The 16,501-nt window shown below is 38.3% G+C and overlaps 2 protein-coding genes across 5 annotated transcripts; one reads left to right on the top strand and one right to left on the bottom strand.

The window, feature by feature from the left end:
• Nucleotides 1-248: 248 nt before the first annotated feature.
• Nucleotides 249-6,380, top strand: LOC103713553 (cell division protein FtsZ homolog 1, chloroplastic-like). Of its 4 annotated transcripts, XM_026807141.4 has the most exons (7): nucleotides 249-660; nucleotides 3,258-3,357; nucleotides 3,712-3,941; nucleotides 4,737-4,904; nucleotides 5,034-5,267; nucleotides 5,674-5,777; nucleotides 5,853-6,380. In XM_026807141.4, the coding sequence occupies exons 1-7, from the start codon at nucleotides 412-414 to the stop codon at nucleotides 5,857-5,859; spliced, it is 1,092 nt and encodes a 363-aa protein (XP_026662942.4). In that variant the 5' UTR covers nucleotides 249-411; the 3' UTR covers nucleotides 5,860-6,380. The 4 variants fall into 4 exon arrangements, with proteins under 4 accessions (XP_026662942.4, XP_017699880.4, XP_008798743.4 ...); XM_017844391.5 differs by lacking the exon at nucleotides 5,674-5,777 and having other exon boundaries at nucleotides 5,034-5,323; XM_008800521.6 differs by lacking the exon at nucleotides 5,674-5,777.
• Nucleotides 6,381-6,631: 251 nt separating this feature from the next.
• Nucleotides 6,632-16,285, bottom strand: TAFII59 (TATA BOX ASSOCIATED FACTOR II 59). Its single transcript, XM_039127343.3, has 12 exons — nucleotides 15,935-16,285; nucleotides 15,757-15,843; nucleotides 14,767-14,868; nucleotides 14,569-14,677; nucleotides 11,608-11,714; nucleotides 11,350-11,487; nucleotides 11,170-11,265; nucleotides 10,630-10,754; nucleotides 8,974-9,106; nucleotides 8,772-8,897; nucleotides 8,554-8,665; nucleotides 6,632-7,242 (listed from the first exon to the last, which is right to left on the bottom strand). Exons 1-12 carry the CDS (start codon nucleotides 16,058-16,060, stop codon nucleotides 6,869-6,871), a joined length of 1,635 nt encoding a protein of 544 aa, XP_038983271.1. The 5' UTR covers nucleotides 16,061-16,285; the 3' UTR covers nucleotides 6,632-6,868.
• Between the last annotated feature and the right edge of the window lie 216 nt (nucleotides 16,286-16,501).

Consider the following 16,501-nt stretch of genomic DNA (forward strand, 5'->3'; position numbering starts at 1 on the left):
TTGGATCTTAGCATGCATTAATTTTACATATCATATGCATGCAAAGTGCATTTGCAAGGCACAGCTTCTAACCAAAAGAATGATGGATATTATAATGCCCAAATTAAGCAAAGTTAATGATGGGTATTGGCGATGTCATTTTTGCTCTTCAAGCAGTCTAATCTTTCAAGGACGTGGAGGGTAATAAAAAAAAAAGTTTCTGGCGCTGTAGCATTACTAAGTTTTTACGGGGGATTACATTTAAAAAAGGGGCAAAAGAAGAAGAGGAAAGGAGGAAAAAAAAAAAAAAGAGAGAAAAAAAAAAACTAGACAAGACAAGAAGAGAAGATAAAATCCCAAAACCTCCAAAACCCTAAAGGCCGGATCTCATTTCGTCATCGATTTCCCTCTCGTCGAGTCTCCGGTCCTCCAATGGCTGCTTCTCCTTCGCTTCAGCTCTCGAATCCAACCCATTTGGCCTCTCTTTCTTCTCTCCGAATCGCGCCCTCCCCGCGTGGGCTCGCTCGGGTGGGCCGGAGGAGGGCCTTCCGTTGGCGAGGGGGCTCCACCGTGCGATGCTCCTATTCCTCCGCCCCAGTGGACTCGGCTAGGATTAAGGTGGTCGGCGTCGGAGGGGGCGGGAACAATGCTGTCAATCGCATGATTGGCAGTGGACTGCAGGTCGAGCTCTTTTTTTCTTCTTTTTCTGCGCTGTTCTCTTCCAAGTTGTGATCTCCTTCGAGTTTTTTTTTTCCTTGATACTCCACGGCGTTGTTTTTTTTTATATTTTTTTCAAAATGTGTTTTTTTTTCAAGTTCTTGTGGGTGTTTCGGTCTCTTCTTGCCTTCAAAAGGGAATTTAATTGTTTTATCTTGTATTTTATAATGCTCTCATCAAATAATAGAAGTCGTCTGGCGAAACATCGTGTTATTTTTGTGAATCTTGATTTTGAAATGAGGTTTTGTTCAGGTTTTTGAGAGCTTTTTCTTGCTATTCTTGCCTTAAAAATGCAGAAAGTTGTATTTATGGGTCTGACATTGTATACTACTTCATTCTAAATCGGTATATTCATGTAATCATGAAGCAATAATAATGTGTTCCTTACATGAAATGTATAATACATTATTAAATAAACATATTTGTCGGTTCTGATTAAGTCATATATGGTGTTACTGAACTTGGTCAAGTTTCATTTTGAATTGAGTTCAAAGTAGGTTATGTTAAAGGCCTAGGGATTTACATTGTATGATTGTGTGTTATAATGTATATAGTCTAATTTTGCACACAAAAAGTCAATGAAAATTTAAGCTGAAGTTCAAATACAATGCATGAAATGACTATGAAGATCCATTAAGGCATAAATGATACAATCAGTAGTTAGTTTTGTATGTTATTTATGAAATCCAAGCGGATATGCCTTGGGTCATTGTAACAGATAGTCTAACCAATCAATTGGATTCGCATCCTCTACTAGTATGAGACCTTTAGAATCGCTACCATTTTGGTTTCCATCCCAAATTTTAATCCTGCGTTTGGTAGTTGTCTTTGATATATTTCCTTTTAAAGCCAAGGGGAGTAGGAGATTGAATGAGCATCTCAGTTTCTTGGCTTTTTCCCAAGATGTTCTGTGCTTGAATTTCTAAAAAGTGTGTAGAACTGAATATATACTGGAGGTGGGTGTTTGTGTTATGTTGTTGTTTGGTCATGATTGGTATTTGAGACAAAGGAATTGTAGTGGGGAAGTTGTTTTTCGAATAAAGTTTTACTGTTTGCATTTTATTTCTTTATTTTTTCTGGTGTATTAGCTTTTGGTCTTGTAAATTTCTTACTTTCTATTGGTTATAGATTGACAAAATTCAAATGCTCATAATGTTGCTAAATTTAGAAAAATCTATATTTCTTATTTTTCTTGGGAGAAAAGGATAGGAGAACCCTTTAATTCTTATTAAGGGAGACAATTAAAAAAATTTCAACTTAAAAATTAAAGGAGGAAAGAGAAAGAGGAAACAAATTCAAAAAAAAAAAGTTGGAGCCTTCATAAATCCCTTAGCTACCAATTTGGCTTGTCTATATTGTCTTTTTGTCTCTTTGCTCCAAAAAAAATGGGACCATCAGTCTAATGAAACAGACTTGCTTATTCATCTCTAATCCACAGCCTTCACATGTCAGAAAATATTAGTGGCACAAAGAAGGGCCTGCTTTTTCGTTCTCTTTTGATATGAAGTTGGTTGCTCCTAGAATTTTGGTTCTTGTGTTTCCGCATGCAACCCTTAGGTGTGCTTAATCATTAATCTCCTCTTGGAATAATATTAGCAACAACTTGTTAATCTAACATATGGTGTGTGATAGAATAATTTGATTTAGTTGACAGCTGGATGCTGTGGTAATTTCTATGATTAATTATTGTATTGGGCAGAACCAAAACTCTTGCTAGTAATAGCTATGCTATAGCCTATTCCTTCATTTGTTCTTACCTGTCTTCTTCTGCAATGTAATTGTGCTTTACTTATATTAATAGGTCATTCTTATTTCCTGTTTCTAAATCTCTGTAAACCACCTCTTCTGAATTACATTCTTTCATATATGCATACATACATAATCTTCATTATTATTTTAGGTTACATAATCTATTTTTGAAGACTTTTGTAATTAATGATGTTCCTATCATTGTTGTCTAGACTAAAGGAGAGTTTTTTCTCAGTACTCAAGGGAATCTTTTGTTATACTAGTTCTATTTTCCTTATGTTCACAACTTGCTGGCATGTGGGTTTAGCTAATCTAAATAATCTCTGTCTACAATTTTGCTCATCATTCTATCTGTTGCATCCTCCTGCTTTTGAGTTACTATTGGTGAACCAGATAGGATGATGACTACATAAAATTTATTTGCTTTATAGATGGTTAGCAATTGATTTGTAGCTTTTTTCATATAATTTATGGTTTAAAGCATCACATATTCTGAAAAAATACTTTTCTATTTGCGGTTACATATTGTTTAAAATTATGTGCTTGTATATACGATGTAAAATATAACTGCCTATTGGACAGGACCAACTTGGAGTATTTTTGTAAGGTCTATCTTTTCACAGCAGAGCTAATATTTCTCGGTTTTCTATCATAATTGTTTGGTTAAATATGCCTATATTTCAACAGTTATGACGGCATTTGGAATAACTGTTGTGATTCTTGATACTTCTATTCATATATCTAATTGTCTTATATGACAATTGTGTTTAGCTTAATCATAGAATACTTATATCAATTTCGTGCTATGTTAGGGAGTTGAATTTTATGCAATAAACACCGATTCCCAGGCTCTACTACATTCACAGGCAAAGAATCCGCTACAAATTGGAGAGCTTTTGACTCGTGGTTTAGGTCAGGCACTCTACCCTATTTTCAAACTACAATAAAGAAGTAATTGCACCTACCAAATTCATATATGCTGCAGTATATCTGTAAATGTGTTGTATGGGATTTAAATTTTTGCCAGTCTCGTTTATTAATACAATTACTTGGACTTGCTAAAGCATGTTATAATCCTTTTCTAAAACAGAATAGTCATCTATCCAATGTTTGCTATCAGTTGCCCACCAGCATGAACAGACCAACAAAGTGAATTTAAGAAGTTAGATTGAAGAAACAAATTCTAACACTTCTTTAATTGATAAAAGCCGTGCACTTTTTATTAGTATCACGCTGTCACTAGATTTATTTTTCTCAAAAACGCAGGTACTGGTGGAAATCCTCTTCTAGGAGAGCAAGCTGCCGAGGAATCCAAAGAAGCTATTGCCAATGCTCTCAAGGACTCAGACCTCGTTTTCATAACAGCTGGTATGGGTGGAGGCACAGGATCTGGTGCCGCTCCAGTTGTTGCCCAGGTATCAAAGGAAGCTGGTTATCTGACTGTTGGTGTGGTCACTTATCCGTTCAGCTTTGAAGGGCGGAAACGTTCCTCACAGGCAAGTCTCAGAATATTCTTTTCACCTTGTACATGTTGTGCACCCTTTGTGAACAGTTCCTTGGATGTGAGACTTTCTTCATTTATATTATCATTTTTTGGAGGGGGATTGAGTATCTTTTGTCTTTTCCAAATATCACTAGGTTACATTTATTCATGCTAGTGTGATATCAAGAAGGTGACTGAGTGAGTTTTACAAAAGCTGCGGATCATAAGCCCATCTACATATAAGCTGTGATGCAAGCAAATTTGAGTGTCCTGAACAATTTACTGAAAGGTGAATATGCTGAGAAAAATTCTTGAAAAATGCCGATAAAAGACCTGTGCCATCAGAAAGCCCTCACATAGTGCCAGTATGGATTACTTCTATCCAACTGTTACCGTGCATCATTTTATTTCATGAAGAGCAGAATCTTCCTTTGGATAATTGATTGCAGAGTTTTATATCCTTTTCAGGTGCCTTAAGTTGAATCTTGCCCTATGTATGTGTTAAGATGTGATATGCTTGAATGCAATGTCTGGATTAAGTTTTGGTGAACAGCACATTCTGACTACATAATATTTGGTTTAAAAAATTGTTCTATTTCCCATATAGAACTTCTATGGTACTAATTTAGGCATCTTATAATAGATGTGCTTTATGAGTTATGGATAAACTTATTGTAACGAATACTACTCTGCATTACACCCTGCTGCTATGACATATGGACCTCAAGTAGCTGTCCTCCAACCTCTCTCTTCTTGACATACTTTTATGAGTATCGAAAGCCTTGATTTGTGGTTTCTCCATTTGCAGGCACTGGAGGCTATTGAGAAGTTACAAAAGAGCGTTGATACTCTTATAATAATTCCAAATGATCGGTTGTTGGATGTCGTTGATGAGCATATGCCTCTTCAGGATGCGTTTCTTCTTGCTGATGATGTTTTACGCCAAGGGGTGCAAGGGATATCTGACATCATAACGGTGAGTGCTGTTTGGCAGCAACCCTTGGGTGGAGGAGGGGGCTGTTTATTGATCAGTGACAGAGCAATGGTATATACTACCGTTGCTCATGTAAATGTTGATTTTGAAATCATTTTCAAAAATTTGCAGATTCCTGGACTTGTAAATGTTGATTTTGCTGATGTGAAAGCTGTCATGAAGAACTCTGGAACTGCCATGCTTGGTGTTGGTGTTTCCTCTAGTAAAAACAGGGCACAAGAAGCTGCTGAACAAGCAACCCTTGCCCCCCTAATTGGGTCATCGATTGAATCTGCTACTGGGGTTGTGTACAATATAACTGGGGGAAAGGATATAACCTTGCAAGAAGTAAACAGAGTGTCCCAGGTGCTTCATATCTTACTTGACCTGCACATGAACCTTTCTTCATAGTGTGTACAGAAGTTAGTTGATTTCTCTCTCATGATTCCCAGCATTTCGCTTACTTTCCATGTTTGATACTGAAAACCAGATTGTTGGTCCATACTCAGATTGTGCATTATGCCTGCATTAAGCATGCTTTGACCAATTAAAAAGATAAGGTTCAGTTTGACGTAGTTTGAATTTAAGCAATAATGTTCGCTATTTCAATGATTTCATATTTTCTAAGTATACTAACAGAATACCTGGTTACCAATTATAAAAACCTTAAATTTTGTTTTTTTTTTCCTTTTTAATATAATTATGCACAACTATAGATGTTCACGTACATGAATGTAATGATACATTTATGTATGCATATATGTACCAGCAGAAGAATACATTGCATGGTTCATGGATACAGCATGTACTTACGTTGGTGCCAGACCCTTTTTCAGGAGTTCTACGATATCAGGCTCTATCTCTAAATCTCACCATGTTAGCTTGTCTGTGCTGCCCAAATGACTTTGTTTTTGTCTCTTAATCATCTCATGTTTATGCTGGTTTTTACAGGTTGTAACTAGCCTGGCAGATCCTTCTGCGAATATAATATTTGGAGCCGTTGTTGATGACCGCTACACTGGTGAAATCCACGTAACGATAATTGCTACGGGCTTCTCCCAGTCTTTTCAGAAAACCCTCTTGACGAACCCAGACCCAGCAAAATTTGTTGATGCCCGAGAAAACAAAGGTGGGTCTCCCCCCCCTGACACTGTGGCCAACTCATCTCCAGTGCCCTCAATGCCCCGGAAGCTGTTCTTCTGAGTATTTATCTCTTCGGCAACCTTCGTTTTGCTGCAGAAGGCAACTAATGCAGCGTTCCAGAACGGTCGGTTGCATTCGCCTTCATTTTGTTGTGTTTTTTTAGTTTGTTTTCTGTTTTTATGCTCGAAAGACAAGAAAAAGAACTATTTCGATCCCACGGTCCCTTCGAATTTTCCTTATTTTTTCCATTTTAATGGTGTAATTAGTAAATAACAGTCTAACTGGAACTGGATGATAAGGTTTGGTTTATGCTACCAGTGGAGTACTTCACAACAATATTCAGTGCAAGTGCTTGACTTTTCCTATTTTAGTGTAGATGGTGGATGGATGTAGGTACACCTTGTTTGAGAGATCTAACAACTAGCGTGTAGACTGACGTATGATGCATTTGGGTTGGGGGTGGAATTTGGCCATCCAATGAAATAAGCTACCATGAATCGAAAGCATATTGGAAAAGGAAGATCTGGCTTACAACAAAAAAAAAAACCTAGAGCCAATAAAATTAGTATCTGTGTGCTTCCCAACAATAAACAAAGTACGAATCATAACATTAACCTCATAAGTTGTGATCTCTGAATTTGTCGAATGATGCAGCTGGGATACAAACCCTGAGTCAGACAAAATATGCACTTAGGATACAGCAGGAACACCTTACAGGCTGAGCCATACTTTTTTGCATCAAGGCACATATAACCTGAATACTGTTTCCGGGTTACAACTCCCATGATGTCAGCTACTTGGTTCGAAACCTATCAAACTGTTGATTACAGAAAGAATGACATTTCTACTGGCTGAATGAATGAGAAAATGCCTTCACCAAACAACTCAAATAGAGATGCCATGAGATGGCCCGCATCCAAGTCCTCCTTCCAAGCTTGGGCCAAGACAGTGGATGGCGTTGGAGCTTTGCCACCACTCTTTTCCTTTCTGCTTCCACCAGAGATGCTCTCATTGGATAACTGCCCTGTGGAAGAGGATGGCCTAATGCCAGACTCACTTGGAGTTGGAAACCCGTCTGCTGCCGCTTGCATGCTGGTTGTCATGGAAATGGGAGGGATTGAACCCGCTGTGCCATCAGATGCAAGTTTTTTGAGGGCTGGCTGCTGCAGCAAGTGACTGCTACTTGCCTTGCGTTTATCTGAATATACAAAGAGCCAAGCATTCACCTAGTTAATAACTTGTAATACAGACGCATATACCTCAACAGTTTATAAAAGAAAACTGACTGGATTCTAAATTATGACCTAAGGGGAAGAGTTATTTTCCATAAACTTTTAGTTACTATCTGAAACGTTCAGCAACTTTCTTCACTTGACATACAATTTCTCGGAGTTCCAAACTAAACTATCCAGAACTGACTGGGTTGAGCTAGTCATGGTTCAATGTGTCCCTGTCGGTGTATGCCATTGAAAATGCAACATAATCAAGAAAACAAAGTAATTGCAAAATTCATCAAGCAACAATTGTTTAAATCAGAACGCCATAATGTTATTTTATTGGAACATGGGGAGCCACAAAAATATGCTTTTAAATGAGGTCAAAATATGCTTTTAAATGAGGTCAACAGGAACAAAAAACCAGACTAAGGACACATTTATTTCCAGAGTCAAGCAACTGGTACATTCAGAGGATGTCATGGTCCTCCTCTTGGACTAGCTCATTCCCAAAATAGAATGTAACTAGCAACACTTGTACAGTTCATTAAATTTTATATCACCCAACTCAATGTAAACACCCTAGATATGAGAAAGTTCATTAACAACTGACAACACATACTTATGCTACAAATATCTTAATTGAAAAGCTTTTATGCACAAATACAAGCATACATCTCTGCATGCAAGTGTGCTTATTTGAGACGCATGCACTGCATTCCAAATTCTTATTTTTCTAAAAGTTTTTGTGCCATATCATGCAACTAAAACAGTGTAGCCAATTGATATTCCATGATAGCTGCTGCAATTTGTATACCATTATTAGCATTAAATGGTTCAAAACACTTATACAGTTATTTGATATTTACCTTTAAGTTCAAGATCTAGCTGAACTAAATAACAGCATGAACCTAGCTTCCCTCATAATTGTTGATACCTAAAAGTTATTTTGTTTGCTCTTAGCATCTTACTGTTTACGGCCAAGGCTGTCTTTGTTACTACATGCTCCTTGGAGTTGCCTAGGTATATTTCTATAGCACATTCATCATCAAACAGCTCCTAGAAATAAACTTTTTGCCAATACTCTCAGTATTTTTTGCCAAATATAATCCCCCTACTTCAGTCAGGTACTTTTCAAAATATACAGTCAGCTGCTTAAAACAAGGAGAGCCAAAAAGCAATACGAGGTGATTACAACACATCTAAAGTGATTGCTCTAGTAGAGTGAAAACTTAAAATAATGAGAATGCGGTGACTGGAATACTGATCTAAGAACTAGTCCAAAGCAAACTTACTTGGCATTTTAGTTGCAACTCTTCCATTACTCCTCCAAAATTGACGTGTTGGTGGATGAAGCAAAGAAGGGAACAACTTGACCCGTTCATACAGACATTTACCAGCAGCGCACTAGAAAATGCATTCCAGCAGAAACATTATAGCATCTAGGTCTCCAGTATTTTGACACAAATTGTAATATCAGTACAACAGAGAAATATAAGTTAATGGAGCAGACCAGCAAGGCACCATAGACATGCCAAGCTTCTTTCCTCTTCATCTCATTCTTCTGCTTCTCTAGTTGCATCTCTGGCTCTAAAAGCTGCATATACGTCTCCAGCTGTGGTAGAATGAGAACACGAACCTAGCAAGTTGAAATGCATAAAGTAATTAGATAATGAAAAAAGAACAGTGTCACAAGAAAGTTGAACAGAAAATACCACACTGGGTCCCAATGCAGCAAGCCCTTGAATGGCACCGTAATGTTGTGTCATAGCTTTAGATGGATCCAGAAAAGCATTGAGAAGAGTTCTAGTCAACCGATATTGAAGATTGTGATACACATGACCAAATCTGCAGAACATATTTTGAACTGAATTAAACTTAGAGCTCAAAGAGATGAAAATCGAGGTTCTCAATACCCGGAAAATGTTCAAACATAATTCATTATGACCTAGCTGTTTAAATACAGGTCAGCGAATGATAGAAGCCTAGCAAGCCTCCAAAAGTTTCAACTATATGACAGAAAGGCTGCAGCTGCTGCTTAATAGTAAAGGCCTACAAGGGATGCTTAACTATCCCCATCTACTTTTATATAACATTAATAATTAGAACTGCAGCTTCCCAGTAGAATTTGATGTGATGTAAAATGGAACTTGATGTAGTGTAAATTACTAGCTGACATGCAGAAAAGCACGCAAAGTAGTAACTCTTCAGTTTGAGTTGTCGAGCTATTGTTTACCCAAAAGGAAGAAAAAGAGAGTGGTTGAGCTATGCAGAAAACTTTGATGAGTTGACCATCTTACAACATCATAAAACTGCAAAGGGTCCTTCAACATCCATTCCCAGTAAGCATAAAGATCCAGAGAGGAGTTTGAATGAGTATGCTAGAAAGATTTCTAGTTTCTTTGAGGTATGAAGCCAACAATCAGTGGTCAACATAGGAACATAATTTGTCTTCCAATGGCATCAATAACTCAATTGTTCAAGGCTAGACAGTGAATAGGTTTAAGTTTATGAAGATATTCATCCTCCCAATCTTTTGGCAAAAGTGTCATCTCAAGCCCCTATCTACCAGCAAGACATAATGAGATTGCATGATCGATATGCCTCTTAGAACCAACCACAGCAGCAGTCATCAGCAACAGTCCAGTAGCAAGAACATGTCCATTATCTCATAGATGCTCCTTGCCCATGTCTAACGTTAGGGGTCTAATCTTAAGATATTAGTTTTCGACCATAATAGTTCACTACCAAAGCCAAGTGTCAACCAACTAGTGCAGGCTGTGAGAAAAAGGAGGCTGAAAGCAACAACAGGAACAAATCACTGTGCAAACTATGCTCACGGATCTGAAGGGTCCTCCACCAGTATTTTTTTCATAAGAGCAATATTACAGAACTATATAGATAGAGTAATACTTAAAAGAGCCAATACTAAAATAACTATATCCCCAAACCTGTGCATGCCCCTTCTAATATAATATTCCAAAACCATCTAAAACATTTCTTTTTTAACATCAAGAAATCTGTGCAGCCAGTAGACTAAAGAAAATCAGTATGACTGAATTACTCATACTTGTGCCCAAAGAGTAAACAAATTCCTACAGTGAGTGATCGATGAACCAACTTTCAGAATGAATTCCAGTTGAAAGCCTCCATGACTTGATTTGAAGATACATAAAATCACTCATCAAGGAGATTAGGTTCTTACTCCAGGCAGAACCCACAATAACAACCAGATATTTCTCCCACATACTGATGACCATGACAGAATACTCAAGTCAAACCTAAACACCTCACCCTACAGCTGGGTCTCAAAAGTAGTATCCATGTTAAGATGCAAAGATGAAATTTTGCACAGACAGCAGCATTCTCACCTTCTGCACACTGAAGCTACTAAATTTGCAGCAAAGTCTCTTAGTTCCCAGTGGTTATCTGCAATCCTATGCCCCAACCGTTTGGCAACAATGCATGTTATCATTGATGGCATCAACTGATGCAACTGAAGAAGTAAATGATGCTCATTAGACAAACATCAAGATAAGAAATGAAAATATGATGTTTTTTACAGCAAAATGTATTGAATTGGTCAGTTGAATTGGACTCTGCAGGAAGAAATATCTCAATAACAAGTCACAGCATAATGTTTTGTGCAGTATAATGTATTGAATTGGTAAGTTGAGTCAGAGCCTTCTTCCTTTTTTGTGTGTGTGTGTGTGTATGTGTTTGTGGGGGGGGGGGACTTTGTTTTCTTTTCTAAAGATAAAATATCATAGCCTTTGACATCAAACTAAATAAATGGAATATCACCAGAATGAAATAAGCAATCATATGTATGTTTATCTGTATGTGAAAAGCAATCATAGAAACACATGCATTTAAAGTTAACAGCAGAGTTTTCATACTAAAGAGCTTACATAAGGCTCTATATGAATGTGTGGATTCCGGAGAAGGCTTCGGACAACACGCATTAGAGCAAACAAAAGGGGCAGATCATTTAAACTCCGGGTGACCTGCAAGCCGAAAAAAGTATATTAACATGGAGAAGATCAAACTCATTGTTATATCCAACCGAACAAGATATCAAAAAACTTGACCTCATCTGCAATGAAGTATGAAAAATATGGAACCAGCGGATGAAGCCCTGAATCTGTTGCTAAACTCTCTAAAGCTTCTTTAAAAAGGATTGAATCTGACCTACTTACAATAAGCTCCGTGATTTTATCAAAGTAGAGCTGCAAAATCAAGAGAAAGAATAAACATCCTCATCATAAACAAACTTTCAGAAAAGTTTTGTAACCAATGAAATGATTAATATGACCAAAACATCAAGCCATGAGATTTGGGAATATCACCTGAAGTTCTCTTGATAATACATGTTTAACAGGGAGCTTAATATCAACAGGAAGTCCATCTTCTTTGCCGTGCTCAGATCTTTTATTCTCTGATGGGGCTACAATTGCTGGGAAAAAAAGGAATATATAAAAGAATAAATAAGCAGGTAACATTTAGAAGAACAGATACCCATGAAAAAAGCAACAACATCAAACCAAGAACTGGTGAATCAGGAAAGGAACAATAGGCAGATGGGCAGCTATTAGAAGACAATGGAAATGGACAAAGGACTATTCACTTTCGTCTTAACAGATTTTTTTTCATACTTTCATAATATCAGGACTCAGGTATTTAAATTATAATGAAGGCTTACAATGAAGAAAGAAATGCTTGAGATAGTAACTTATGTGTGGTTAGAGACACAAATTCCAGATTGCAGAAAAGAGTAACTTCTGACATTAGTTAAAATGATGCAATAAGTTGATACAAGACAACTGCAGGGCAGAAAAAAAACACAGTAACAATATACTTCAGGCAAGGATGCATCACAGCCTACTGAACAATAATTTCAAATGGACAGTATATTTAAATAACCCAGATGAGGTCCAACTACAAAGATTTGCGTATTCAGAAAACTATGCCAGATAAGACATACAAAGCTCTCAATGGACCATCTCCAAAGTCAAGTTAGCAATCACTGAAAGAATATATTCTGGCCTTACATTTTCAAAGCATATGCAGTTGATCCTGCTACAAATGTTAGCGATTACAAAGAACTTTAATGCTTATAAATCTACTTCAAAATTAGCTGATGCTGGTGGAGTTCTACCAGTTTGAACTTGACAGTAAACTTGATTTCTTTCTAGCACCAAGTTACAAGTCAAGGTTAATGCGAGGTCCCATAAGGCTATGCTCAAAAATTGCTTAGGGGAGCGTATCAGTCAGTATTGGGCATACCGACTTGTATTGATAGCAAACCTATACTTGGTATGCCACTTGTGCCGCAAGGTTCATCTCAGTACCAGATCCCCCATTGGAGCCCAACCAGTACACCCGTACCGAGTGCCGGTATGGTACATACCTCAATAGCAACACTCAATAGGTCCGAGATTGCAAACCTTGCTGGACTGTACAGAACACTGAACCAGTTGGATACTGGTACATGTTCCGAAACTGGCACCCCAATCCTTGGTTATGCTTCCTTTTCTGTTTTCCAGATTTTCAACAAAAAAATTGTTTGTTTCACTTGCATCTTTCCAAAACAGTTGAGTAGTTATGATACTTTTTCATTTTGAAAAACAGAAAGTACGTCTAGTAACTCAAGATTAAAAAAAAAAATAATCTTCCATATAGCATCATTAGTATGTTCCAAAAAGTTCTTCCACATAGCATCATTAGTCTGTTTCTAAGAAACTTCATTAAAGGCAGGTCTAGGGCTTCGAGTCAGTCGGGCAGCTAACACAACTGTATGTGAATTTGAGACTCATGGTTGAATATGGCTCCCAAATCAAAATTTGAACTCTAATCAATTTGGGCATTGATCTCTTAGGAACAAACCAACCAGATAAGACCATAATAAACTCAACTGAACCTCAAAAGGTTAATTTGAAAATATCAATCTTGTCCTTTGAATGGGGAACTGATTTGGACTGTATCTTTCTGCAAAAACTAAATGGAGCAGATATTAGTCTAAGAAGCCCAAAGCCCAAATTACTAATATAGTATATTATGTTCTGTTTTTATATATAACAATATAAGTGCATAAATATGTAACAATACAGTGATATATGTATATAATATCTTTTGCTATTTTAATGCAAATCTGAGCCCCTAATAAATACATAAATATTATTTTAAAAAGCATCTGTATTCTCTTGATTGAAGCTCTTGCTCTCTCAGGAACAAAAACAAGAGTAGTGAACCCATGGCAAATGAGTGAGTTAATTATTTAACCTTTTAATAGAAAATAACAACTTTAACAAGATGGCATCACAACCATCCATTCAAAACAACTTCATTAACCCAAAATACCCTACACCACTCCAACCAATCTCTTTCATTCTCTTCTCTGCCTCCACCCACCCATGACACATCCTTCCCTTTCTCTTCCATCCTCTCCTCTCCTTCATCCTCCTTTCTACCTCCATGGTGCTACATCTGCCATTCAACCTTGTCCCAGCCTCCTCAAGCACCATCGCTCTATACCTCACCTCACCTTAGCCTCCCTAACCTCCGCAGCTTTCCCTCACCTCGTCCTTCCTAAGCACTACTGCCGTGCCTTGTTGGAGCATCCCTGACCTTGATTTTCTGCACAAAGTCACCCTCCCCAACCTCAACACACACACACACACACACTGTGGTGTGCCCCTTGGAGATCTCTCAGCCCATGACTCCTCCCTCTTTTGTGTTCAGTTTTTTATGCAGAAACAGATCCTCTACCAAACATTTTGAATTTTGCTTAGCATGTTGAACTGGCTATCAGACAATCACTTCCATGGTGTATGCAGTATAAACTTTTTAGGCTGCTAGAGTATAAATTTGCTTTTAATGTGTCAAAATTTAAACTTCTGAAATAAAATGATTTTTGGCCGTTACTGAGCCTTGAGTTGAAGGACCATGTGGCCCGTTCTCAAGCAGGTAGTTTTGGCATTGACGGAAAGATGTAGGATCAATTGCATAGGCCATGACTATCAATTAAGGTGAAAATGGACAACCGAAAAGAATGTAGCCAACAGGATGTGAAGCCACAGATCTTGACAAAATATAAAACCTCATATGAAGTAGGGGAATTGATACTTAAGCCTGTGCTAGCCCAATATGGTTTGAAAGAAAGAGCTTAGGGGTTAGGGCCGTTAGGCTGTGGTGGCGAACAAGCAAAGATAAAACACTGCGTTGCCAATAACTTCTAACATTCAAGATAATTAAACAACCTGTGCAAACAAGAGAATATTATTACTATCATGTGTAACATGAAATCAGACCTTCCACAGGAGCATTTTCGGGAATTGCAGGTTGCACCCCTTCAATAGCTAGCCAGTGAGCCACTACTCCAGAATCAAGTGGTGCTTTAGGTAGAGGTGCATTGATCACCTGATGATAACAGACCACAAAAATTATACATGTGCAGAAGGTAGTTCGAAAGACATCAGGAAAATATCCTTGCTAAGGGTAGTTCTTACATCCTTTAAGTCCACATCTTTGTCATCAATGTAGAACAGATCCTTATGCCCTACAGCCCTTTTAAACCGCAAAGGATCCCCAGATGCAAATCCATAAAGAGGCTGGATGAGGAAAATTAGATTTGTAAGCACAAGAAAGTTCATTTGCAAACTAAGGGGCAAAAGTTAACAGCATTAAATGGAAGGATACTACCTAGTTAAAATGAGATACCAGAATACAAATTATAAATCAAGTATGCATCTTCGGAAAACAACAAATTGTGGGTTTCAAAAAGCACATTGAACTACAAAAATGTAAACTATGATGCTCCTGTGGAAGAAAAAAAAAAGCCTATACAGTGTAAACACCATAACCCACATCAGGACTCGACTCCTGAGGGAAAGAGAAAAATAAATAACTAAACTATGGGCATCCTTCCATTTTTAAAGTCCAAAACTGAGCGCCACTATTGACATATTAACCACAAGAACTGAGTTTACATGCAAAGTTATACAAGAAACTAAACATAATCGTAAATAATCCTTTAGCTTTCTCGAGCAATGATACAAATCACAACCCAGAATCTATAAATACCCTTCTTGATCATAAAACATACATCTAGATAAAGAACTATATTTTTAGAAACTAAATCATTTACGTCTTGCCGTCTCAAAAATTCAACTTTCTGTTTTGTCCTCTTCCTCCTCGTTTTCTGCTCCCCTCTCTCTCTCTCTCTTTCTCTCTCTCTCTGCTTGCTTTCAGAAGCAACTCCAAATTTCTAGTACGAACCACATTCCAACTATATCACAAATCAAATAAGAATCAAGCTTTACAACTAACAATTCCAATTCTGGATTTTTATAAGCAGCAAATCTAGTTTTTCAAGTAGAGCACCAAACAACCAAACCCATGTAATTAAAAACCCTATAAACCGAGTTAAAGCCCAAAAAAATTCCATCTTTCCAGCAAAATCAAACTGTTCGCAACCTACAACTCCGACAGAAACTCACCTCCACGTTCCTCAGACTAAGTGCGCTGTCCACATCGTCCGCCGTCAAGACCGTCCGCTTCGAGTGGCGCATACACTTGATCGCCTCCTGCAACCCTCAATTCGAAGAGTCCGCGGACCATGAGCTAATCAAACACGAAGCGAAGCACCTCGAGGTTAAGGGAGGGGCGCTCTCGTACCTGCATGATCTCACGGAGGCGGTACTCGACGTCGGGGGCGAGAGCGAGGGCGACATCAGTGGAGAGGTTGGCGATGCCGATGCTCTGCGCGATGACCTCGATCGTCTCCTTTGGAACGATGCTCATCGCCCTCCCGCCTCTTCTCTTCTTTCTCTCGTCCCAAGGTAAGCTCTCTTGAGGCGTGGGGGGCTCCTATTGGTCCGGTGCTCTTCGAATAGGCTTCCCTCCGGCGACGCGGACGCACGGGAGGTGTTCGACCGTATGCCGAGGAAGCGGAAGAGCGGATATTTATAGCGGTAGCGGAGTAGAGCAGTCCTGGAGCGGAGGAGGTCAGAGCCCACGTTTGATGCCGAGTCGGACCCTGGTTCGTTTTGACTCGGATCCGGGGCAAGCTGGGTTTGGTTGTACGATCCGAATTCTGGATCTAAACCTTATTTCCTTGACGGGTCGGGTCTGGATCTGGAGCCGGGTTGAAAGGTGTCCGGCGGCCGTGGTATGAGCGAGCATTTATTAGTGCCACTCGCATTTCAAAAATTCTCTATCTCTAATTATTTCTCTACTTTTCTA

This window comes from Phoenix dactylifera, chromosome 2 (genome assembly GCF_051530095.1).
Source record: "Phoenix dactylifera cultivar Ajwa chromosome 2, Ajwa_hap1_PhDact_Kaust_v1.1, whole genome shotgun sequence".
Classification (NCBI taxonomy): Eukaryota; Viridiplantae; Streptophyta; class Magnoliopsida; order Arecales; family Arecaceae; genus Phoenix; species Phoenix dactylifera.

Bases quoted from the DNA above. Each gene is read 5' to 3' on its own strand.
- LOC103713553 (XM_008800521.6), top strand. From the start codon at position 412: ATGGCTGCTTCTCCTTCGCTTCAGCTCTCGAATCCAACCCATTTGGCC. The intron at 4,905-5,033 runs GTGAGTGCTGTT...AAAAATTTGCAG, and splicing joins GGATATCTGACATCATAACG to ATTCCTGGACTTGTAAATGT. The intron at 5,268-5,852 runs GTGCTTCATATC...TGGTTTTTACAG, and splicing joins AAGTAAACAGAGTGTCCCAG to GTTGTAACTAGCCTGGCAGA.
- TAFII59 (XM_039127343.3), bottom strand. From the start codon at position 16,060: ATGAGCATCGTTCCAAAGGAGACGATCGAGGTCATCGCGCAGAGCATC. The intron at 10,755-11,169 runs GTAAGCTCTTTA...TTACTTCTTCAG, and splicing joins ACATTCATATAGAGCCTTAT to TTGCATCAGTTGATGCCATC. The intron at 8,898-8,973 runs GTATTTTCTGTT...TCAACTTGCTAG, and splicing joins CTGCATTGGGACCCAGTGTG to GTTCGTGTTCTCATTCTACC.